The sequence below is a fragment of the Mchenga conophoros genome, linkage group LG17 (genome assembly GCF_057382185.1).
Source record: "Mchenga conophoros isolate Kocher_MC1m ecotype Shallow Benthic linkage group LG17, M_conophoros_male_GT1.1, whole genome shotgun sequence".
NCBI classification, from domain to species: Eukaryota; Metazoa; Chordata; class Actinopteri; order Cichliformes; family Cichlidae; genus Mchenga; species Mchenga conophoros.
Genome location: NC_140542.1, coordinates 18,531,809 through 18,557,830, shown reverse-complemented (window position 1 = coordinate 18,557,830; position 26,022 = coordinate 18,531,809). Strand labels below are relative to the sequence as shown.

Genomic DNA, 26,022 nt, shown 5'->3' with positions numbered 1-26,022 from the left:
TAATGCCTAACAATGAAAAGTGTAAAATAAGAACAATAATAATAAAGATAAAAGATGAAGTAACACGTTTTTAGTATTTTATTTATTCCAAATGATCATCCAGATGTCTGTGACATGTGATGACAAACACCATAATGGAAGGCCTTAGTCATCACATGCTTAAACTCATCATATATTTTTGCATATGCTGAACAGGCAGTCAGACATGCTGTAACTGTGGGGTAGAAAACAGCATGAACACCATACGGCAGGGGTCTCAAACTCCAGTCCTCGAAGGCATGGAAAAGTTGCATGACACTTTGACCGTTGAGGACTGGAGTTTGAGACCCCTGTCATACGGAATATGACAGGTGTGGTTGAACTGCATGAAGACTCTGAAGCAGAGGTGTGGACTCGAGTCACATGACTTGGACTCGAGTCAGACTCGAGTCATTAATTTTATGACTTTAGACTTGACTTGAAAAAAGGTTGTAAGACTTGTGACTTGACTTGGACTTTTACACCAGTGACTTGGGACTTGAATTGGACTTGAACCTGTTTACTTGAAAAGACTTGATATTTTACCCAAATCTAAAATTTAACATACATATTATATAAAAAGTGTGGACCATTAATTCACTTTATTCATTCATTCATTCTTACCACACTCCGTATGTATGTGAGCGTGAGCTGTAGCACAGCCAATCAAATTAACCAGATTTTAAAAAAAAAACAAAAAAAAAACGCTCGAGCCAAAAATGCTCCCAAGAGTAATTTCTTTCGGCTACATAAACTACGAAGTAGTCAACAAAAAACGAAATGCAACATGCAAAACATGCAAGAAGAGAATTACAGACGGAGATGGAACAACTTCCAACTTTGTCCGACATTTGAAGTTGCATAAAGAACGGTAAGTGCTGCCTTTTTTTGCTACGATGAGATAGCGACTTAGCTAACTTCATCTTATTAGCAAATGTTCTCCGGGCTACGTTGATGATACTGTTTGGCTTTAACAGGTATGATATGTTTGTCATGCTATTTTAAATCCGGTCCTACAAGCGCATCCAAGAATAATACGCAACTTGTTCGCTCAGAATTGTCGGTGAATGGTGAGCAGGGTCCGTTTCAGAAAGTGGGTTCTGTAGCTGTACTCAAGGAAGACAGTTTCTCTCCGTCTCCTCCTCATCATTAACCCCGTAGAGCTACATGTTTATTTTTGTAAGAAAACCAATTACACCCTTATTTTTTGTTTATTATTGTGACTTATTTTGACATTGTTATGTGTTGCCAGACCATGGTTATATTTCATTATGCCAGTAGATACTGCTCTTGCATTGCTGTGGAACTACCAGAGAGACTCTAGCAATAGGCTCTGTGCACGCGCAGCTCAGAAATAAATGAGCTCCGTCCTGAGCAAGACGCTAACTTCGGTGTCCTCTCTATTAATCCACAGTTTGCTCATATTTGGCTACGCAGTGCTCTCTAGCCTGTGTGCTGCTTGCTGCCGGTCCAGATTCCCCTAGGTCTGGTGCCGGTAACATATGGTCGTGTTTAACTTTTGCATGTCTGAGCCAGGGAAAAAAAATTTTGGTTAGAAAATCTGGCCCACCTTAGTGTGTAATTGAGTAGTCCTGCTATATAAGGCCTTTTTCTTCTGTCATTTATGTCAATACATCAAATAAAATACTTTGATCTTATGTTATTAGCTGTTGTTTATTTGCAAAGGTCAGTTATTCTTAACAGGGATGCTAAACATTGCTTATTGGAACTGTATGCAGAGTTTTGAGAAAAGTGTTTTAATAAATATTGTTTATATATTTTTCATTTATATTTTTTATTGTCTGAAAACTATGAGAGTTTAAGTGTTAATAGTTATTTAGGATTATTAGGATCAACTTAAAGTAAAATGCAATTCATGAATGGCTGAAATGGAATTTCTGACATGAGTCTAATATGCTTACCTCTATCAGATTTGAAGAATACCAGATGAAAAAGAGGATCACAAATGAACCTCAACAGCCTTCCATATCACAGTTTATGGACACTTGTGCCGGACAGTACAGCATGACTCATCCACAGCAGAAAGCTATCACGAATGCATTATTAAGTGACTTGATTATTGGTTGCAACCTGCCCCTTTCTATTGTGGAAAACAAGAATTTTCGGCACTTTCTGACGGTAGTTGACAGAAAATACAGCCCGGTATGTCGCAGAACAATTATATCAAAAACGGAGAACCTTGCTGCTGAGAAACGTTCAATGTTAAAAACTCAGTTGAGCGAGACTGATCATGTTTCAGTCACTGTGGACATTTGGTCAGACCGAAGGATGAGGGGTTTCCTTGGTATCACTGTGCACTGGATACAGAAAGAGACAGAGAGGATGCAGCTAAAATCCAAACTGCTGGCCTTTGACCGCTTCAAAGGATTACACACTGGTGAAAGAATCTGTGAGAAATTTGAAGCTATATGTGACGAATACAACATTAAAGATAAACTAGACTATATTATTAGTGACAATGCTGCCAATATGCGAAAAGCATTCACTGTGTGCTTCCCCACTGAGCAAGCTGAGGAACATGATGATGGTGATCATCTTGACGACCCAGAGCTCTGGCATGACTTAACCTTGGAAGATCAGGAAACAGTAGGTGCTGCTATGGCAAAGACACAGCGCCTGCAGTGTTTTGCGCACACACTTCAGCTGGTGGTGAAAGATGGTTTGTCAGAGACCAAAGTGGCATCTCCTTCACTTTCAAAGTTATCTAAGCTCAGCTCTCTACTGCACACAAGCACAACATTCAAAGATGTGTTTGAAGCTGAATTTGGTGAACAGAAAGCGATCCCTGCTGCTGTAATCACAAGATGGAATTCAACACTGAGACAAGTGAAGGCAGTTATCCAATGTGATCATCTAAAACTCTGTGCTGTTCTTGAAATGACTGGGCACAAGGAGTTATTATTCACAACACGAGAGTGGAACCTTTTGAAGGAGATGGTGGACATCTTGAAGCCTTTTGGAGAAGCAACAGATTTGACACAAGGTGAGAAAATAGTCACGATTAGTGCTGTTGTTCCATCCGTGCTGTCCCTCAATCACCACCTTGAGAAACTGAAGCCTCAAGTCTGTTTCCTGAATGGTCTGGTCAGGAGCCTCCAAGCATCTTTGAACAAAAGATTTCTTGGAATCTTTATCAGTGTGCGAATGTCTAGAGCAGAAGATGGGATCACTGCCCCCTTTTCAGATCCAGTGTACCTTAAAGCAGCTGCTTTGGATCCAGCATTTTCTCTGTTGTGGGTGGAACACCATGTGTTGGGCAGTTGTGACATAAAGACAGAGGTGACACAAAAAGTTAAAGGTAAAGATTGAATATAGTTTATATTTTTTCTGTATTTTTTTTTGTCTAAAATTGTAATAAAGGCTCTTTTGCTGTTGTTAATTTGTTTTGCCAGATCTGATCCTGCAAGATGCGGCAGATCCTGCAAAGTCAGAGCAACTTGTGACTCCTGGTGAGGAACATCAAGAGGACTGTGAAGATGGAGGACTCTTTGCTGCTTACTGTAAGAGGCAGAAGAAGGATGTGGGGAAGAGTCCAGCTCTACAGCTAAGTCACTACCTGGATATTGCTGATGGACAGAACGCCCTCTTGTTCTGGGCAATGAACATGCAGACTCTTCCTTCTCTGTTTCATGTGGCCACCAGAGTTTTGGCAGTACCTGCATGTAGTGCTCCTGTGGAGCGAGTTTTCAGCTATGGTGGCATCATTCTACGGCCTCATCGTGCACAAATGACTGACAGACTTTTGGCCAATTTGGTCTTTTGCAAATGCAATGCAGAATAGTTAATAGTGAACTGAAATAAGTTAAAGTGCACATTCTTGTTCATTGTTTATTTATATATATATATATATATATATATATATATATATGTATATATATATATATATATATATATATATATGTATATATGTATGTGTATATATGTATGTGTATATATGTATGTGTGTATATATATATATATATATATATATATATATGTATGTGTGTGTATATATATATATATATATATATATATGTATGTGTGTATATATATATATATATATATATATATATATATGTATGTGTATGTATGTATATATATGTATATGTATGTGTATGTATATATATATATATATATAATCATTCATTGTTTTGTACATACGGAAATCTCAGCACTTTTTGTTTCAACAGGAAGTTCTGCTTTTGCATTTTTTCACTGAATGTTTATTCTGTGAATTTGTAATTTAGAGGAAGACTATTCTTGCAGCAAAGTTTAATTGAGCTGTGCAAGGTGCAATTTCAGAATTAGTTTGTTCATATTTTGTAAGTTACTTGTTTCATCAGGTGATGAGATCAATACAGATTTAAAAAAAGAACACATGGTCTATTATTTACACCTAACATATAACTGCAACATTATTTTTTCGTTTTTTTTTTTTAAAGACTCGAAAGGACTTGAAATTCAAAGTTTCAGACTTGTGACTTGACTCGGACTTTTACACCAGTGACTTGAGACTCGACTCTGACTTGCCTGACATTACTTGAGACTTGACTTGAGACTTGAGGATAAAGACTTGAGACTTACTTGAGACTTGCAAGACAATGACTTGGTCCCACCTCTGCTCTGAAGCTTCTCTTCTCTTCTGGCAGGACAAGAATGTGGCCTTGTCCTGTGAGCCACAGTAAGGATGTACTTAGAGTAGAACTGGACTGTCACCGGCCTCAGGCTCTTCACCCTTTTTAAAGACAAAGTAGTCATTTAGATAAAATATTAGATATTGTTTACCTGTAAATGCACAAAGTAAATTTAGAAATGTAATTATTGTCAAGAGTGAACAAGCACTGATAGTGTAATCTACAGCTGTGGCCAAACGTTTAGAGAATGAGAAGTGTTGTTTGCTTATTTACAAAGTTTGCTGTTTCAGTGATAGCTGTATATCATATTATATCACTTCAAACAGAGATGATCCAGTAATGCTGCACTAATGAATTAGACTAACTATTCACTTTAGCTAAAGTTATTAAGTTAGCTACAGAGTTGGGATGCTGTGTAAGACATAAAGCTAAAATACAAAGGTTTGGACACCGTTTTGCATGTTTCCCTACTGTAGGGGTCTCTGTAAGCATACAGAGGGGGTACTCTGAGAGGGTACAAGATGACAACTTTGGAATTCTACTAGAAACAGTCGATCATATTTGTTGTCAAAGCTGAATTCAGGGCAAACTACGCTAAATTAGCGTTTTTAGCTAGCAGCTACAATAAGCATAAAAGTTACCTTACGGCTATCATTTGTTAACATGACGCTTGTTCTTATCCACTGGTCATTCGACATGACGAATGACTTCTGAAGTCTTAATTCAGCTCAAGACGCTGTAGATTCCCGTCGGTAACACTTTCGGTCCGCTAGTAAAACGTAGTTCTATTAATCTGCGCTTGAACCGGAACCGGATGTAAGTTCCAAAAAACTGAATTTTGGAACTGAAATTGAATTGTAGAACTGAAACTGAATGGTGAGAAGTGAAACTGAAATTATTCAAGAGCTGAATTTTTAAAGGATAAAATGCAGTTTCAAAGCAAATCAATTCATTTTCAAAATATAAAATTCAATTTCAATTTAGTGATGATCATTTTCAAACCATAAATTCAATTTCAAATTAGACTAATTCAAATTCAGTTTTCAAAAGCATTTATTCAAGTTACAATTCAGATTCAATCTGAGCAATTCAAATTCAAATTGAACTTATTCAAATTCAGTTTCTGATGGCACAGATTTCTGCCCATAGTGAAGACTTTCCAGAAACATCCATGAAAAATGGACATTTGAACATTTACAGCAGCGGTCCCCAACCTTTTTTGCGCCATGGTCCGGTTTAATGTCAGACAACATTTTGTCCGTCACGGATAAATACAACAAAATAAAATGACACGACCAAGACAAAAACTGTGGTATTTTGTAAATATAATAATAAACGTGAACTTACTGTGTAATTGTGTAATCTTTTTTGCGGCGTCCTCCTGAAATGCACCAACAACATTGAGAATAACATTCTCCTCTCTGCCCCTTAATGCTCTTTGGTTGCTATGGTAATGTGCAAATATTTCTTTCAAAATCAGACAGACAACTACAATATGGGAAAAGACCCAGGGAAACCGAGTTAACCCTTTAAGACCTACCATAGAACCAAGTCCGCCAGAGCTTATATTATATTTTTACATACTGTGGAGCCATTTTTGGGAGCATTTCAAGTTGATATACATCAATACAACCATTATAGCCCAGATTTTAATAATATGTATTCATTAAGTGCATAGTAATTACATAAATTTCAAAAAAGTGCAATAAACTACAAAAAAATTGAAAATCGTTTTTGCTTTTTTAACATATATTTGTAGTTAGAGAAATTTAAGAGGCTTATCCCTCAAAACTGTAAATACAAAAAAGTTCCACAAAATAGTTTCCCACCACAGGAAATTTATTTTGAGTGCCTTCATAGTTTTATTTTTGAAATACACCAATTTTTATACACTGCAGGAAAAACGAAAATAAATATTATACTGCAAATTTGCAAAAAAGCAGCATATGCATCAAAATAAACTATTTCCAGCAGTGCAATATGAGTCCTAAGCATCCCAGAAACGACACAGAAAGTCATAAAGTCAAAGATAACTTTTAAAATGACGAGTATAGGCCCTGAGGCCCTGATAGTAAAAAAGACTACATTTCCGCGAAAATGACGTCACTTCCGGTTTCGGGCAGGTAATGGCGGAAATGCAAAAGTTCGCGCTGACGTCTATTCCAACGTAGGAAGTGTTATGACCAGCTGATTGGATCGGTAAAGCGTGTTTCTGGAATATTATGTTTTTGTTCCTGCAAGCGCTTTTTATGCAGTTTTTGCAAAGCTTTATGTGGAAGGAAACCGTGACCTAGGACAAGCTGATGGCATAAGATGTAAGTACAACTCCTCCGGTTTCATATGCAAAAAAAATTTTTGCGCTAGCTTACGTGGTTGCAGTGCTACCGGGATTTAAAAATAGTTACGCAAAACAGAGTGTGCCCGCTCCGATCGGCTGTAAAGGGTTAATGATAAAAACCCTGAAAACCATGAATTCCAAACCCGAGCCTAAACTGGTACCGGTACCAAACGACTACCGGTCCATGGCCCAGGGGTTTGGGACGGCTGATTTACAACCCTTTCTGGTTAATGCAGTTTGTCTAGCGTCCAGCAGAGGCTCTAGCAGCGAGTCAGTGCCTTCACAGCAAGAGAGTGGATCTCTTAAGATTTAAACTTTGCATTAATAGGGAGCATGGCCTGTTTGACTGTAGCTGGAAGCTGTCTTAGAGTCCCTGAGCTGGACCTCTGGACTGTGTTTGTGCTGTTGTCATTTTTAATGACATCATCTGGCCAAAAATATGGCTGCTGTGAGATTACTGTACTAACAGACCCTCCAAGAAGGCTGAGCTCCAGTTTTGGTGAAATTTAAGGATTTCATTTGGATGTTAAGTAGCAGGTATCTGTGTCCTTGTGAGGTACCCGTATAGCTTGCTAACTATGCTAGCTAGCATTAAAAGATAATTTAGCAGTCCCCTCTTGTCCAAATATCGTCATTTCTCCAAAAAAACAACATTCCATTTTCCAAAAAGCTGATGCTGATGCTTTAACCCTTTAAGACCTACCATAGAACCAAGTCCGCCAGAGCTTATATTATATGTTTACATGCTGTAGTGCCATTTTTAGGAGCATTTCAAGTTGATATACATCAATACAACCAACCAGCCGTGCCCACTCCATTTTGCATAACTATTTTTAAATCCTGCAACCACATAAGCTAGCGCAATAATTTTTTTTTGCATATGAAACCGGAGGAGTTGTACTTACATCTTATGCCATCAGCTTGTCCTAGGTCACAGTTTCCTTCCATATAGCTTTGCAAAAAATGCATAAAAAGCAATTGCAGCAACAAAAACATAATATTCCAGAAACACGCTTTGCCGATCCGATCAGCTGTTCCTAACACTTCCTACGTCCATCAGCGCGAACTATCGCATGTCCGCCATGTCCTGCCCGAAACCGGAAGTGACGTCATTTTGCAGAAATGTAGGGGTGTTTGTTTTTTTTTACCATCAGGGCCTTATGAGCTTATACTGGTGTTTTTAAAAGTTATGTTTGACTTTATGACTTTCTGAATAGTTTCTGGGATGCTTAGGACTCATATTTGTCACGGCCGGGCGGATCACACACAGTAATTCGGCGTGCCCGTGTGGCGTGCTGGCTAGACCCAAGCGCGGCGAAGGCTAGCGGTGGGTTTGGAGCAGACACGCAGTTATTCTAGTAATGACCAGTGCACGAAGCGTGGCTTCGGAACTGTCGTTACAGACAGAGAGCGAGCGGAGCCGGGAAGAGAAAAAGGATTGAAAGGGATTGTCACTCACAGTTGCTGAATCAGGCGGAGACTGACGTCGGCAGAGTTTCGGAGCTCCTGACAAGAAGATACTGATGTCTGAGCGGCGAACAGGTGGGTGGCGTCTCTCTTTTAACCCCGGCCCCGTGATCAGCTGATCACAGCCGATCACCGGCTGACCATATTGCACTGCTGGAAAGAGTTTATTTTGATGCATATGCTGTTATTTTTGCAAATTTGCATTATAATATTTATTTTCGTTTTTCCTGCACTATATATAAATTGGTGCATTTCAAAAATAAAAATATGAAGCCACTCAAAATAAATTTCCTGTGGTGGGAAACTATTTTGTGGAACTTTTTTTGTATTTACAGTTTTGAGGGATAAGCCTCTTAAATTTCTCTAACTAGAAATATATGTTAAAAAAACAAAAACGATTTTCAATTTTTTTGTAGTTTATTGCACTTTTTTGCAATTTATGTAATTACTGTGCACTTAATGCATGCATATTATTAAAATTTGGGCTATAATGGTTGTATTGATGTATATCAACTTGAAATGCTCCCAAAAATGGCACTACAACATGTAAAAATATAATATAAGCTCTGGCGGACTTGGTTCTATGGTAGGTCTTAAAGGATTAAAGGGTTAAAAGATATCCATCTTGTATATATTTAGCACATGTGTATATATTTAGCACATCTGTATATTTGTTCACAGTAGACCTGTATATCTGCCCATCTGTATAGCAATATAGAACATCTGTATGCTAAACAGATCATCTGTATATCTGTACGTATGTATACAACAGTACATCTGTACATTCGTCTGTTGTTCATCTGTAAATTACCATCAGATGTTTTGTTGTCTTGTAAAAATATCTCGTGCACTTCTTTGAGATGTGCTGTTGACTTAAAACATGCAGGCTTCTAACTCTGTGAATGTGCTGCACTTTTGATTAGTCTGAGTATTTAGCTCTACTGATCATGTGTGTAGAACATCTGACTATTGTTGAATAATAGAGTACTGCCCATGCACAGGACTCAGTTCCCATCCCAGGGGTCAAGCTGCTTGCTTGTAATGTCTCCTCAAGTAACATACAGTAAAAGCTTACAAGGAAACACAAATCCAGCGTCTTTACTTAACTCAAAAGCAAAGCAATTGAAATGTGCCAAATATTCAAGCAAACTGATCAACAAACAAAAGCTCTAGCAGCTCCAAAACAAACAACAGCAAAGATGGATCATTTGCATCACAAAATGAAGAAAAGACAACTAAAGAAATTCAAGACAAAGTCAGGCAATGGACAGTGTGCAACACAATCAGAACAGAGTCCTGCACATGCAATAACTAATTGCAACAACAGTGGCGGCAGCCATGAGGCAAAAAGAGATAAATGCCCAGCATATGTTAAGCAATGGCATAAATGCTAAAAATGAAATCACTTCCAGAAATGCGGTGAGTCATCACAAACAAGGGGATTTAAAAAGAGATTCTTAAACCCATTGAGATGCAAGCGCCCAGCAGCGATGAGGAAGTGTTCTTTGTGATTGTGGTTAGTCTGGACACTGTAAATCCCTGTTTTCTGCATAGGAATTACATATTCACTACTGTGCATGTCAATGGAAAACCAATTGTGCTCAAAGTGGATACCGGCACTAAATGTAATGTCACGCCAGCTGACCTTTTTGCACAACTGAAACAAGATGGAAAACTCCTGCTATCACAGAAAACCAAACTGGTGACATATGGAGGTGAGAAAAGTCAAACAGCTGGCACAGCTACAGTACATTCTTGGGCCAGTCTGCAGGCAAGAAATACCTCCTACAATTCTTTGTAGTGAAACGAGACGTACAACCTCTACTCAGCCTACCAGACTGTCTCCGCTTAGACTTAATCCTATTGAACAAAGAAATCCACCATGTAGCCATAGATGAGGAAAATAACTTTTTAGAACAGATCTTCTCAAGTATTCTGATCTCTTCGAAGATAAACTTGGTACACAGCAAATTCAAAAGTGTTAAATGTTTTGGTGTTAATAGTCTTCTTGCAAAAGTAGAGTTAATTTTACTCTAAGCAGAGTCACATTCTTTTAATGTAACTCTGAGGTGTAAAATGATAGTAGTTAAAATCGAGTGTTAAAAATGAGTGTTTCTCTGTCAAATCTGGAGGTGTTACAATGGAAACATTAACTCTTGACCTCTTAACTCTGAACTCCTACAGGGGCTATGACACCAATAGAGTAAATTCACAGACTCTGCCCCCAGCACGGCTCCAATCGAAGCTGAAGTGAAGCCGTTTCAGAACATTTTGCTCTACATATTTGAGTTTTTGCCATGCTTGGTAAGTCATTTTTTCAAAGATTGTTTCAATTATTATTATGAGCTTTTACTTCTGTGGCTCTTTGGAGTTGAGACAAAGCTGTGTGAAAGGCATTAGCCATGTTGCTCACTGATAGCATAATATTCTGTTTTAGCTAGCTGAAAGGTATTGTTTGCAGGCAAATACCACAGCCTTGAAAAAAAGCTTGCATGTGAATTTTCAGTCAAACTTTTGGTCAAATACACCTAAAACAATGTCTAGAATGTGAAATGTTGGTATAATGGTGCTACTTGAAGCCTGAAAACGATCGCCCATAAAAAAAACGAGCAAACAGCAGTAGCAGACGTCCTGACTGGATTCTACGTTAGCATAGATCCCTCCAGAGTTTTGTGCACACGGTTTAGGTAAAAATGAAAAATGTTGAGGTTTTACATTTAGTTCAGTATTACCTGTTGCCTGTGTCTTTGTCTTTTGGGAAAATACTTTACACAAGTAATGGCTCAAAGAGGATTTCTTTTTTTTTTTACTGTGCTGCAATTGTTTACTGGATTATTTGTGCCATTAATTAGTGTCAACTAATTTTTATTCAATCTCCGCACAGGATATGCTTGTGAAGATGGAATATGGGGGAGAGCAGAAGTGCGTTGAAGTTCCACAAAGTGATGAATGAAGGACATGCATATTGTATTGAAGAAATAAGTGATGAGAATGCTGTTATTTGCATTTACCATGTCAGACCTTTTGATAAACAAAATTCTAATGAAAGTGAGAACATGTATACTGTTACATCTTTCAGAAAATGTTTTGAAATTGTGGTGCACAGTTCAGAATAAATGTTTTTCAAAAACCATTGCATCTTTTTAGTAAATGTTTATTTCCAAAAGAAATTTCTAGAAGTTCAGAACAGTAAAATTCCCGCTTTTTAGAATGAATTAGAAGATAACTCTTACGTAGTTAAACTAAAATACTCTTTGTGTCATGGTCCTGGGTCATGCGACCCAGTGTTTTGTGTTTAACCTATTTTGATGATTATCATTTATTGTTTGTTTAGGTTCACTAGGTAGTCCAGCCAGTTGTATATGTTACCCTCGTATCAAGCCTCCCTTGCTCTTCGTGTGTTTATGTCTGTGTGTCTTGTATTGTCAAGTTCATGCTGTCGCGTCTGTCACCCCCCCCTGTACTACGCCTCCCCGGTTCATGTGTCATGTCTAATCTCCATGTTTCCTGTTTTACTTTGAAGGCCTGCATTCACTGTCAGTGTATTCAGTCTCACTCCTCCTGTCCTGTCGTTAAGTTCATGTGTGTCAGCTGTGTTCCCATGTGTGGCCACTTCCCCTGATCATCCCTCATGTGTATTTAGTCTCTGTGTTTCTTACAGTCTGTGTCGCGTCGTCTGTGTTCCCACCCTCCGTGTTTCCATGCCCGGTCTGTTGTCTTCCAAGCCATAGCCTCACCATAGTTTGTTCCCAGTTTAGGTTTCTGTTTAGCCATGCTATCCCTGCTGTGTTTGTACACCTTGTTTTCAGCCATATTAAAGGCTCGCCTTCTGTTAAGCTCACTCCCGTCTGCTCACTTGTGTACGCACCTGGGTCCATTACACACACCACCGCACGGCCTGTCTCTGCAGACCGTGACACTTTGAGAGTTAATATATAAACTCTTAACACCAAGTGTTAAATTATCAACTCCAGACAGATTTGGTGTTTAACACTAAATCAGAGTTAACGTACCAACTCTCCAAAAAGAGTTAAATTAACACTCTCTGGTGTGGACCCATATAGACACTTTAATAGTGTTGAAATCAAATCTGACAGTGTTAATTTGGACATGCTGGATTTGCTGTGTAAGCTTCCGGTCACCTATTCCATGAACAGTGTTGGGGAGTAACGGAATACATGTATCGCCGTTACGTATTTAAAATACAAAATATGAGTAACTGTATTCCGTTACAGTTACCGTTTAAAAAGGTGGTATTTAGAATACAGTTACTTTGTTGAAATAAATGGAATACACAGCAGTATTTTCCTGTTTCATATTGTGGCGGGTCAGGACTGTTTGGGTTTTGTTTGACAGCTGTGATGTTCTGTTGTTCCAGGAGGCAGCGTTACGGTTGCCATGGTTACAGGGTGACGCTTGCCCTCTCTGCGACTGTGTGTTTCCTGGGTGAGAGAGAGGCCTTTTTGTTGTTGTTGTTGTTGTGCTAAGCTAATAGGCAGAATGCTACAGGCATAGCCCTAAAGAATGTGGGCAGTGTAGTCCGTGCTGCTGGGAGAATGGACTGCCATACCCGTTATGTGTCTGTGAGCGCGAGGAGGGAGAAAAAGGGGAGTGGAAAGGTACGAGTTGTCATTGAGCAGAAACGGGAGCTGGAAGCATGTAAATATAATAATAACCACTGCAGCCAAAAAGAGTGCCTGACGAGCCCAGTTGTAAGTAAGCTATTAAGACTCGACTGTACACCGTGTTTGTGTTTTCCTCCAAAACAATAAGTTCCGTTGGAGCAGCCTTTCAACTCCTCTCTCTGTCCGCAAAATACCAGTACCAATGCAAGACAAGGTGTTACTAGTCTGCAGGCCGCATGTTTTCTTTCCCTCTCCCTTTGCCAGGTACACAGACTGCAGTCAATTTGGGATCAATTAGAGAAAGGAGGCTTTGATTGGACAAACCAGGAGTGCACACCCCGATAAGGAAACTCACCTGTGGCTGGGTGTATCTCTCTCTTCCTTGGAATTGTTTGGCACACATGTAGAGCTCCACTGGTGCATTTTGTTTGGTTGAAGGTTGTGGTAGGAGGACTAGGTGAGTCTGGGGACCTCATACACTTACTCACGTAGAATCTATTCTGTTAGAAACATTAGGTAAGTGGGTTGGTGCCACCCATTGTAATTTTTGAGCTTGTTTTGAGTTAAGGATTAGGGCTTTTTTTCCCTTCTTGTTTTTCTAGGGTAAGAGCTCAGCTAAGTTTTGGTTTGGTCTTTTTTTTGTGTTTTGTTGGGGGTTTTTTTGGAACAACCTAACTGTCCCTTTCTCGCCCACATTTTTTTGTATGAATTTGTGTAATTGTTTTTGTGAGAAAGCTGCTATTAAACTTGTCTCAGCATATAACACTTGTACTGAGTTTCTGGAGTTGTTGTAACCCATATTGAAGTATAGCTTGGATAATATGTACCAAAACATTAAAAATATATATATTAATCTTAGCATTTATACTAAGTTTATAGTGAATAAGCCATAGGTTCAGCAGTGAAAGAGTTAACTGTTCTGAAGTAAACGTGGGTTGCTCTTAGCCAATGAGCTGCTGCAATGTGGTGCAGTGCCCCGCCTTTCATCTCCATCTGAGAGAGCACAGGCTTTTCCTCCTCTCTCGTGAATCCCCCATGAGCACGCTAGCGAGGAAAAGGAGATGGAGATTCACTGAAACGAGGTACATTTAAAAAAAAAAAAGTGATATAAACATAAGAGTTAGCCCATATGGAAAAGATATATATAAATCTTATAAAGTTTGTATCTGTCTTGTGTGAAACTTGTATGAAAAGCATATAAGAGTGAAAACACATATAAGATCCCTTGAAAATTTATATAATGAAACTTGTATGTTTTGGATACTTACTAAAACAATATATGAAAGTAATGAGAAAGTGGCCACTTTCATGAGTAAATCATGTAAGCCTTATATGATTTACTCATGAAAGTGGCCACTTTCATGAGTAATCACATATAAGTTTTTACTATTTCTTTTCCATATGGGAGTACTCGCTGCTTATGAAAAATTGTTTTATTGCATGTGTACTGCTAAGACGAGTAACTAGTTTGGTTTCTTTTACATTGTTTGGTCGAGGAAGGTCAGGAATTGGAGACGGCGCCATTTCATTGTTCCTGCGCCATCTCGCGCTCCTGCGCTATTCTTTTTTTGAGGTGAGCCAAGTGTTTTAATTGTTAATCGCTTATCTGCACTTTTCATGAGTTCATTGTAAGCAAAATGTTCTGGTATTTATTGGGAAATTGTTTACAGTGTTTTGTGGAAAACTTTATATTATTTACTGGAAAAAAAAAAAAGCATTTAAAACTGATGCACAGATTATTATCTGTTTTACTGTTTATTTTCAATTTGTAACATGGGTAACGTTACAAATAGTACATCTTAGGTGATAGCGAATTGTGAACTGTGATTATATGGGAATTTAATGTCCTATAACACTGTCGTTGACAGGTCAGGTTTTTTTCCTTAATGTTCTTCCTTTCAATGCATTGCAACGGATCCTGTAATCGATGGCGAGCCAATCCTGTTGACCAATTGACTTTTTCCTGTGCTGCATGGCAGAGTGTGGTAGGCCAGCTGCAACAAAAAAAAAACCACCACTTTGAACCTACTATTCCCCTTCTTCACACACATCCCCCTGGACTTACGGACGGTGATTACTGTGATTGTACCACATGGTTCTCATTGAGGAAAAACTGGTACCAAAAAGGGATACTTTCATTTGAAATGTTTTTGTATGTTTGTCATTAATTTTCTTTTTTTTCTGAATGAGTAAAAATACATAAGCTGGCATTTTCAAAACTCACAGTTGCCTTGAGTCTCATTCAGTTTGCCTTTCCTGTACACAGCCGAACCTACTAGTCCAATGCCGTGAGCCCTTTTGCATCAAATTTGGGTGAGGTACATTTTGATCTTAGCGTTTGGAGACACATTAGTGTTACACTGTGTTACCTCCTCCTGCCCTCGAGGGGGGCGTAATGCAAGGTTAAAGCAGAATTAATCTAGATGATCAATCTCCGCGTGATCGGTCCTGTCACTGGCCAACAGAAAGGGTGTTATCTGTCACGATCCTGGGTCTTAGGACCCAGTGTTTTGAGTTCTAGTTCATTTTGATGTTTATAGTATGTTTAGCTCATTAGGCCTCCTATGTTCATTTGCTTATTAGTTCCCCCTTGTGTTTCAACCCATGTTAAGTCTCCCCTGCCCTTCATGTCTCTCTGTGCCCCCTCTGTTCTGTTTATTGTGTGTCTTTGCATGTTTGAGTTTCTTGTTTTGTCACCCTGCATTGTGCATTATGTTCTCATGGTTGGTCTTTTGTTACTCCCTCTAGTCTAGTCTCTTGTGTTCAAAGCTGAGTATTTCCCTCTGTGTATTTTGGTTCTTAGACCTCTGCCTTATGGTTTGTCTCTGTTTCTTAGTTGCTGTCTCCACTGTGTCTAGTTCGTGTCTCTGTGTGATACTTCCTGTTTTACTTTGAAGGTCCATGCCTCATGTAAGTGTTTCTAGTTTTGCGTCTCTGTCTCGTCCAGCCTGATTACTCCCAGCTGTGCTCTCCTTCTGTGTCTCATTCCCTCGTTATCCCTCTGTGTATTTAAGCTCTGTGTTTCTCTTTGTCAGTGTCGTAGTCTCCCTCATAGCTGTGTGATTTTTCCCTGTGGCTCCTCGTGCTTTAGTCTCCCCAGTTTAAGTTTAGTACTGTTTTTTGTGTTTCACTTTATGCCAGCATTAAAGCTGTGTTTTTGAGTTTACGTTTCGTCTCCGTGAGTTTGCGTTTGGGTCCTTCTCCTGCCTGCCACACAGCCGAACCATGACAGTTATCTATGGTGGCAACCCACAAGAAAACTTCTGCATAGATCCAAGTGATCTAAATAAAGCTCTGAAATGCCCGCAACAACCTATATGTACCATGGAGGAGGTAGCTGCACAAATGCCTAACTCCACAGTCTTTTCTGTCCTGGATGTGAAATGCTCCTTTTGGCAGATAACACTTGACCACATGTTATCCATGCACACAACTTTCAGCTCTCCATTTGGCAGAATGGCATATGAAATCAACTCAGCCAGCGAGGTGTTCCAGCGTGCAATGGAGCAGGTCTTTGCAGGATACCCCTATGCTGTTATCATTGATGACATAATCATTGGTGGAAGAGATATGAAAGAGCATGAACATAATCTCAGAAAGGTACTTGACCGTGTGAGGGAAGTCAAACTGAGACTTAACCCCCTAAAGTGCAAATTCCACCTCAAAGAAGTCTGTTATGTTGGACATTTATTCACAAGAAAGGGCTTAAAGCGCGATTCCGCTAAGACCAAAGCAATTAATGAGATACCCACACCAGAAAACGTCACAGCCCCCCAACGCTTCTTATGGATGATTAATTATTTGGGAAAGTTCATTCCCAATTTCAGTGAGCCCTCAATCCCACTTTGTGAGCTAACATGAAAATACATACAGTGGCACTGGCTAAAGCAGCTTCAAGATGCATTTGCTTTAAAAAAAACCAAAAAAAACCAGCCTAACCAGTCCATCCACTCTCAGCTCCAAGTCCGTACTGTGACGTCCAGAAACCCATCACATGCAAGTGATGGGACTTGGAGCTGCATGCCTTCAGGAAGGTGTCCCAATCGCCTACTCCTCTCGTACTCTGGCACAGACTGAGATGCGCTATGCGCAGATCAAGGAAGAGCTTCTTGGTGTTGTCTTCACATGTTCCGAATTCATCAAAATTGATCATCAGCCATTAGTCACAATCCTAAACAAATGTATACACGCAGCTCCAGCCAGATTGCAGCGCATGATGCTGAGACTGCAAAAGTGCAACTTCCAGATAGTATACAAAGAAGGCTCACAGATGCTGACATGCTGACATTTTGTCCCATAGTCCCACAACTTGGGCAGAGCGGCACAGTAATGAAAGGGCAGACTACGAGATCATGTCAGTCCAATACATCTCTTTCTCTAGGCTGACCAAACTGAGGGAACAAACTGCCTCTGATCCAGATCTACAGAAACTACAGGGAGTGCAGAATTATTAGGCAAATGAGTATTTTGTCCACATCATCCTCTTCATGCATGTTGTCTTACTCCAAGCTGTATAGGCTCGAAAGCCTACTACCAATTAAGCATATTAGGTGATGTGCAACTCTGTAATGAGAAGGGGTGTGGTCTAATGACATCAACACCCTATATCAGATGTGCATAATTATTAGGCAACGTTTCCTTTGGCAAAACGGGTCAAAAGGAGGACTTGACAGGCTCAGAAAAGTCAAAAATAGTGAGATATCCTGCAGAGGGATGCAGCAGTCTCAAAATTGCAAAGCTTCTGAAGCGTGATCATCGACCAATCAAGCATTTCATTCAAAATAGTCAACAGGGTCGCAAGAAGCGTGTGGAAAAACCAAGGCGCAAAATAACTGCCCATGAACTGAGAAAAGTCAAGCGTGCAGCTGCCAAGATGCCACTTGCCACCAGTTTGGCCATATTTCAGAGCTGCAACATCACTGGAGTGCCCAAAAGCACAAGGTGTGCAATACTCAGAGACATGGCCAAGGTAAGAAAGGCTGAAAGACGACCACCACTGAACAAGACACACAAGCTGAAACGTCAAGACTGGGCCAAGAAATATCTCAAGACTGATTTTTCTAAGGTTTTATGGACTGATGAAATGAGAGTGAGTCTTGATGGACCAGATGGATGGGCCCGTGGCTGGATTGGTAAAGGGCAGAGAGCTCCAGTCCGACTCAGACGCCAGCAAGGTGGAGGTGGAGTACTGGTTTGGGCTGGTATCATCAAAGATGAGCTTGTGGGGCCTTTTCGGGTTGAGGATGGAGTCAAGCTCAACTCCCAGTCCTACTGCCAGTTTCTGGAAGACACCCTCTTCAAGCAGTGGTACAGGAAGAAGTCTGCATCCTTCAAGAAAAACATGATTTTCATGCAGGACAATGCTCCATCACACGCGTCCAAGTACTCCACAGCGTGGCTGGCAAGAAAGGGTATAAAAGAAGAAAAACTAATGACATGGCCTCCTTGTTCACCTGATCTGAACCCCATTGAGAACCTGTGGTCCATCATCAAATGTGAGATTTACAAGGAGGGAAAACAGTACACCTCTCTGAACAGTGTCTGGGAGGCTGTGGTTGCTGCTGCACGCAATGTTGATGGTGAACAGATCAAAACACTGACAGAATCCATGGATGGCAGGCTTTTGAGTGTCCTTGCAAAGAAAGGTGGCTATATTGGTCGCTGATTGGTTTTTGTTTTGTTTTTGAATGTCAGAAATGTATATTTGTGAATGTGGAGATGTTATATTGGTGTCACTGGTAAAAGTAAATAATTGAAATGGGTATATATTTGTTTTTTGTTAAGTTGCCTAATAATAGTCACCTGCACACACAGATGTCCCCCTAAAATAGCTAAAACTAAAAACAAACTAAAAACTACTTCCAAAAACATTCAGCTTTGATATTACTGAGTTTTTTGGGTTCATTGAGAACATGGTTGTTGTTCAATAATAAAATTACTCCTCAAACATACAACTTGCCTAATAATTCTGCACTCCCTGTAAGCTCTGTCATCATGAAGGGCTGGCCTTACAGACAAACTTAGCTGTCCACAGAGATTCGTCAATACTACCCGTATCGAGATGAACTCACCAATTAAAGATGGCATTGTCATGAAAGGCCTGAAGACAGTGATCCCAGTCTTTACAAAAGGATTATATTGCTATCCTCCACAGAGGGCACCCAGGCACAGGATCTACTAAATGCAGGGCCTGTGGTAGCATGTTCTGGCCCACAATAATTGAAGATATAGAGCAGGAAACAACTGCATATCCAGTGGAATGATGGAATGGCCAACATCACCTGGTTGTAGTTGATTCCTACTCAGGTTGGTTTGAGGTACACTTGCTTCGTGACTTAACACCATCATTACAAAGCTCAAAAGACACTTTTCAGTCCATGGCTACCCGCACAAAGTAATATCAGACAATGCCACCCAGTTCACTAGCCAACCCTTCACAGACTTTGCTCTGGCCTAGGACTTGGTTCATGTGACAAGTAGCCCAGAATACCCACAGGCCAATGGACTAGCTCAGTGGTTCCCAAACTTTTTTTGCTAGGCCCCCCTTTATATTTACAAGAAAAATGTTCCCTAACCCTCTCTGTGCAAAATGGGTCCAAAAACATAAACAACTGTGGGATACTGTTTGTCCGGGATTTAGACAGGGGGAACAAATCGTGGCAGGATTAGCCTGATATTATTTGTATCCCACTGTAACTTTACTGTATAAAGAGCTAACATCTCCAAAATGTCAGGAGTAGTTAGTCATTTCAACAAGTGTTTGTGAACTAAAAATCAAGAATGTGGGATACTGTTTGTCCGTGATTTGAAGAGCCCAACGCTGCTCCCGACGAACGGAAAACCAATTCTGCAGGGGAGACCTACCTTGGCACTTGTGCAGGTAAAGCCAAAGGGAAGATATGCGTCACCATATTTTCATATTTTCTAGTCTTTGGCTTAGAATGAAGTTGGTTTGGAAACTTATTCAGCTATGCTTCATCTCCTGCTTTGCATCTGTGTGGGCGCCCCGTGCTAGCAGTGTCCAAGCTTTTTTTTTTTATTCCCCTTTTCATACCCCCCCCCCCCCTCCCCCCAATGGCTAAACATGCTGTTTATAGTGTAAAGCAGTTGATGAAAAGGTCAAAGAGAGAGACACCAGATGTCTTCCTCAGCCTAATCAATCTCCGCAATGTGCCATGAGATTAAGCTGAGAGGCTGATGTCAAGGTAGACATGCACTATCCTACCTGTGTGTAAACATCTGTTAGTTCCCAGACCCAAAAGCAATACTGTTGTTAAGACAAGCCTATATTTTTTTTTCTTGGTTTGTTTTTGCTATTCTTGTAAACTACATGTAACTTGATGTTGAAAAGGTGAAAAGGTGAAATGTTGAGTATGTTCTTACCAGTGAAACAGTTCCAGGTTTGAAGTGAATATAATGGTAGAATGTTATGGATAAGAATCTATTGTTAATGCATTATGCTGAAGATGATGTTAGTTGTTTATACAGCCATAAGTTAAAGAAAGGGGATGTAGAGCATCTGACTAGTGTTGTTGAATAATGGGGGTTTCCCATACCTGTTTGAAGCAAATAGTGCACTGCCCATACATGCAGTAAAATGCCTAACACAGGACTGGGTTCCCACCAACGGAGTCAAGCTGTTTGCATGTTATGTCTCCTCAGTTATACACAGTAAATCATGAATCATGAATCCAGGGTCTTTACTAAACGTCAAACGCTGTGGATGAGAAAATTTTATTTTCCCTGAAGTTCCAGGACAGTGAATTAGTGCAATCTCGGAGATTTATTCTGAGCTCTGCGATTTGTTCTATCGGGGAGGGCGGCAAGAAAACTCCTCCCATTTCTTCCTAATTGGATTTTGAGCAGAATATTCCAGAATATTCTCCACGTTTGCAGAAGAGAGAGTGGATTCTTCTTCAGATTCGGTGTCGGTTATCTCAGCCTTATTTGGAGGAGCTGTTCATTCCATCCTGCTTTTACATCTTTATGGACCTGTAGTGTTTGCTGGTTTTCTTCACGTGGGTTAGCACTGTTTGCAGGAAGTGTGGTGAAGGTTGTGTCAGGGCCACTCTGGTCCTAATGGTAATACCATAATGTGTGCACTGTTATAGATATGTGAGTGCAGTTATGTACTTTGTTGTTGTGACTCTGTGGTTGTAAATTGTTTTAAAATGTCTTGCGGATGGTCGGTGAAAGCACTGAAGGACGTCTCATGGAGGAAAGAAGAGGAAGGAAGCTTGTTCAGTGATTCTCCATATGTCCCCCAGACACTAGAGAAGCCAAACACTGAGGTTGGAAGTCATTAGGCAAAGGCTGGAGGGCACTGATGGTTCAAACAGCCCAGCAGCTTCAACACCCGGGGGTTTAAAAAAAATTCACAGCGGTTTCAAATTATTCCAGTGAAATCACAGTTCACCGTAAAATGTGCAGAAATATTTGCACACTGCGCCCATATTCAATTTAGGAATCACTATTAAACCGACATCCAGTTACATAAATTAAAACCACTGACAGCTACCAGTTCCAGAGTTCAGTCGACCGAATAAAACTTCCTCAGTTCCCCTGAGGTCCAGCAGAGGCTCCAGCAGTGAGTCAGCCCCCATAGACTCCCATGTTAAAACTTTACAGCAGAAATAAACATGTTTACAGCTTGATACACAAACTGTTTGGTCTCTATGGATCGTTTCCGTCATTCTTAACAACTGTTGGGGGGGAGGGAGATTTTAAATTAATTATGAATTATACCTCAATATTATTATTAATCAGTTATTATTGATCAGTATGAGGGGAAAGAGGATTTGGGGCCACAAACCCTGAAATCAGCAGGTTTGTTGAACTACTCTGGCTGATCTGTCATCACCAGCAGGTGAGGGTCACCACAAAACACAAACAGAATACTTCACAATGGAGGTTTCAGAACTGGAAAATAATACAATCAAAGCTGGTAAAAAAAAACAAAAAACTTCCAAACATATATTTGTGAATACTAAAATAGCTGCAAAGCTGCAGGAGAAGTAGATTCATGGTAGGAAACATATTTAAGGTTTGTGGTGCTTTATGGAGATGTGAATGGTCACATGAAAGCAAAAGAAATCACCTGTGGTGCTTTGAACAGATGACTGGTGTCTTACAAAGACACTAGCAAAGTTGACCCAGACAACAAAGTAAAGCTAGTTTTCAGCTACGAGCCCGACACGAACCCGACGTATTAGCCAGAGGTCCCTTTACTACGGTTTGGAGCAGCTGACCTGTTTTATATACGCGCGGAATAGTTTTCTATTCGAGATTGCTGCAAAGATGAGCTTTTGAATGATTTTTGAATGTCAGAAATGTATATTTGTGAATGTGGAGATGCTATATTGGTGTCACTGGTAAAAATAAATAATTGAAATGGGTATATATTTGTTTTTTGTTAAGTTGCCTAATAATTATGCACAGTAATAGTCACCTGCACACACAGATATCCCCCTAAAATAGCTAAAACTAAAAACAAACTAAAAACTACTTCCAAAAACATTCAGCTTTGATATTAATGAGTTTTTTGGGTTCATTGAGAACATGGTTGTTGTTCAATAATAAAATTATTCCTCAAAAATACAACTTGCCTAATAATTCTGCACTCCCTGTATGTTGTGCTCTCCGGTTACTCTGGTATGAATGACTCTGAATTACTTTATGATAAATAACACACTATTGTCAAAAAACAGTGAAAGAATTCCAGATCACAAGTTTTTAGTTCAAAATACAAGTGACGACCTTTGACTTTAATCAGGTTTTATTTAATTGTGTCAGAGAAAACATCATGTGCTCTTCATGTAGCTGAGTACATTCAGTGTTTAAAACAGAAGTTGTGCAGGTCTGAGATCAGCAGTTTTCTGAAACACAAAACTGAGGTACTGTTAATGCTGATGTATAGTGACACAGTTACAGGGGTGATTAATCCTTTTGACTTTTTGTCTTTAAATTTATCAATAAAACAGCTGCAGCTTTCACTGACAACACATGCGGTACTTTAACCTTTGTACTATTTTCTTCAGTTCATTTTGGAGTTACTACAAAGATTGAAGATATAAGATGATCTGTCTGCTGTCACTGGGTGGTGCCTAGGTCTGAATCTGAGGACGGCTCCTGTAATCACAAACAGAACAGAATCATCACAAACTGAAATATAAAGTTTATCTCTCAAATCTGAAATAGAGCAGATCCTTCTCTGTCCTCACACACTCGGGATCTGAAGTTGTTCAGTCCTACAGTTCTGCCGACAGCTGACATATGAGCTGTTTATTTATTTTTTTTTTTTTAAAGGCATTATATACTAACACATTTTCTAATATCATGTTTACCTTTGAGTTGTTGATGCTTTATAAATGGACATCTGCAAAGATGAGATGATGGGGCAGGTTTCAGTCAAGGTTCAGTCTGCTGCTGCATCCTGGTCACAACATACGGAGGTGTTATCAGCAGCAGTGTTGGTCAAGTTACTTGAAAAAAGTAATCAGTAACTAATTACTGATTACTTCCCCAAAAAAGTAATCCCGTTACTTTACTGATTACTTATTTTCAAAGGTAATTAATTATTTAGTTACTTAGTTACTTTTTAAAAACACGATTTACAACCTGAAGAGGTGATAAAGCGATAGATTTTTCAGCCCAGTTCTACTTTTTCTGCACAATTCATCGTACAAAATGTAATCAAATGGAAAAGTATCTTTTTTTTTAACTTGTTTTATCAGTTTTAATCTTTTAACTTTATGCATCAAGCAAAAATAAAATTATATGCACCATTCTCTGACTTGAATAAATTAGTTTAACATTTAAACCTATTTTCTGCACATTCCAGCACATAAAATAAAATATTTTTTGTGTTTACACTCAGTCTTTCAAATAGATGCAAGTAAAACACAGCAGAAAATAAATAAAGTCAAAGACTAGCGGTCCTGTTGCTCTATTTTCACCTGTGAGTGACGTAAATAGTGGCGTAGGCGGAGGTTTATCCTGGTGCAGGTGTGCGGCAGCGGTCAGTTGAAGAATCCGCGAGTTTCTCTGTGAATTTCCCATTACGTCGTTGCGCACTCGGTGCTTGTTTTTGGGGGGGGGTTTTCGCTGTAAAAAGAAGTTTTCTTCCCACACACAACGGACACTAATGTTTTTGTCACTTTTTATGGAATCAAACTTAAAGTAAGGTCAGTACTTCCACGCTTTAAACGCTGCACGCTCATACTCTCTGCAGCACTCGATATATTATCCATTGTTGATCTGCACACAGCTGTTGCCACGAATGTCGCACTCGCTTACGTCACTGTCATGAGACATTCTCGCAAAAAAAATCACGGTTTTAGTAACGCAGTAACGCAGCGTTCCTACGGGAAAGTAACGGTAATCTAATTACCGTTTTTGCAATAGTAATCCCTTACTTTACTAGTTACTTGAAAAAAGTAATCAGATTACAGTAACGTTACAAGTAACGCGTTACTGCCCATCTCTGATCAGCAGTGGTATTGAACAAGAAATATTAATGCTTCAAATTATTTGTCCTAAAGGATGCAAGCTGTACAGCATGCACATGTGACTTTGTGAACATAACTCATTAAAAATAATTCAGACAGTTTTTTTAACCTGAATATTTGTAACAAACTCAGTAAAATAAAAATGCTAAAAAAAATAATCAGAGGAAAAATTTAACATTTAACTTAAGCTGCCAAGCGGAAGTAGTTGGTTTCAGTACATAAGTATCGGGCTTTGCTATTTAATCCGTAGCTATTGACTGATGAGGGGTTACTGAAGTGCCAGATTTTTAAAAGTTGGCGTTAATGTCCTTCCACATGTGGAAAGCGACAGAAAACATGCTGCTGTTTGCACATATTTAATAATCAGCTCTGCACAGGAGCAGAAGCAGAGTCCAGCCTGTTGCTCTTACAGTATAATACTCATAATAAAAGTACAGTAACCGTGGTTAGTCACTGAGCAGCCCGGTGCATTTCACTTGATTTCTTTAGTCAGGGTAAATTCATTCACCTGCCACGGGTTAGCTAAACGAACTTTACAAAACAAGTTTCCCCGACAGCCGAGTGCTCATCTTAGCTAGGTAGCTAGCTAAGGACCTAAATTACAGATTAGTTTACAAACACATTTAACTTACCAAAAATAATGCGGTGGGGCCTCAGGTCCTCCTGTCCGGTAGTCCAATTTACTGAAGAACACCTCAGGCTGTCACTTTGAAATAGTCGGTAATGTAAACGCTGGACCTCTCAGCATCTGCCATTCCCGAACAGACACATGCAAGTTTGTCGTGACCGCAGCCGCGACGTCAGTGTGTTCTCCAGTCATTGGTCAGCATTATAATATATGCAAATACATGCGGGTTGGAATCCCCGCCCCCCAGCACGCCCCCGGACGCCAAAACAGTGCCAGCAGAGTGAAACTGAAAAATGGATTGAAACAGAAAAAAAAATTGTAAGCGAAAACAAAAAAATTACAGTTTCAATTAATTGTTTTTCACTATCAATTTTTTTTCAGTTTCAATACAAGATTTTTCAGTACATTTATTTCAGTTACAATATTTCTTTTCGGTTTCAATATTTTTTTCGGTTTCATTCCAAGGTGGCATCGTTCTGATCCCATACAGCTTCAGCATTGATCACAGCCTCCATCTGTTGTGCGTTTTCTCAGCATTTTTCCTCCATTTTCTATTGTGAATTACTCCCTTTGTTGTGTGTTATTTTTCCCATCCATTCCCAGGCTATTTCCATGAGTCACTCAAAGTGTTCTCTGCTGCGATCCAGGCCCTAAGTATTATTACAGACAGACTCCTTGTTTATGGTTTTCTCATCAATAAATGGCCTATTGTCTCCGGACACCGTGGGATTTAGTGTGGTGTCGTATTTTAATTTTTACTTTTAAACAGGAACACTGCTATAAATATTACATTTGTCCTCTGAAA

At 39.6% G+C, this 26,022-nt stretch overlaps 1 protein-coding gene and 1 long non-coding RNA gene across 3 annotated transcripts; both read left to right on the top strand.

Annotated features, from left to right (window-relative positions):
• The first annotated feature begins 386 nt into the window (after positions 1-386).
• Positions 387-3,820, top strand: LOC146555344 (zinc finger BED domain-containing protein 4-like). The gene is made up of 3 exons (XM_085251931.1): positions 387-889; positions 1,950-3,337; positions 3,432-3,820. The coding sequence occupies exons 1-3, from the start codon at positions 738-740 to the stop codon at positions 3,818-3,820; spliced, it is 1,929 nt and encodes a 642-aa protein (XP_085108057.1). The 5' UTR covers positions 387-737.
• A 9,653-nt stretch (positions 3,821-13,473) lies between these two features.
• On the top strand, positions 13,474-15,364 carry LOC146555343 (uncharacterized). Of its 2 annotated transcripts, none has more exons than XR_014889334.1 (3): positions 13,474-13,539; positions 14,583-14,655; positions 14,951-15,364. It is a non-coding gene; the product is annotated as an uncharacterized LOC146555343 (long non-coding RNA). The 2 variants fall into 2 exon arrangements; XR_014889335.1 differs by lacking the exon at positions 13,474-13,539 and adding an exon at positions 14,034-14,164.
• The last annotated feature ends 10,658 nt before the right edge of the window (positions 15,365-26,022 follow it).

What these genes read in the sequence shown, in the direction of transcription:
- LOC146555344 (XM_085251931.1), top strand. Translation starts at nt 738, where the DNA reads ATGCTCCCAAGAGTAATTTCTTTCGGCTACATAAACTACGAAGTAGTC. An exon ending in TTGAAGTTGCATAAAGAACG is followed by an intron (nt 890 to 1,949) that starts GTAAGTGCTGCC and finishes TACCTCTATCAG; the next exon opens with ATTTGAAGAATACCAGATGA. An exon ending in GGTGACACAAAAAGTTAAAG is followed by an intron (nt 3,338 to 3,431) that starts GTAAAGATTGAA and finishes TTGTTTTGCCAG; the next exon opens with ATCTGATCCTGCAAGATGCG.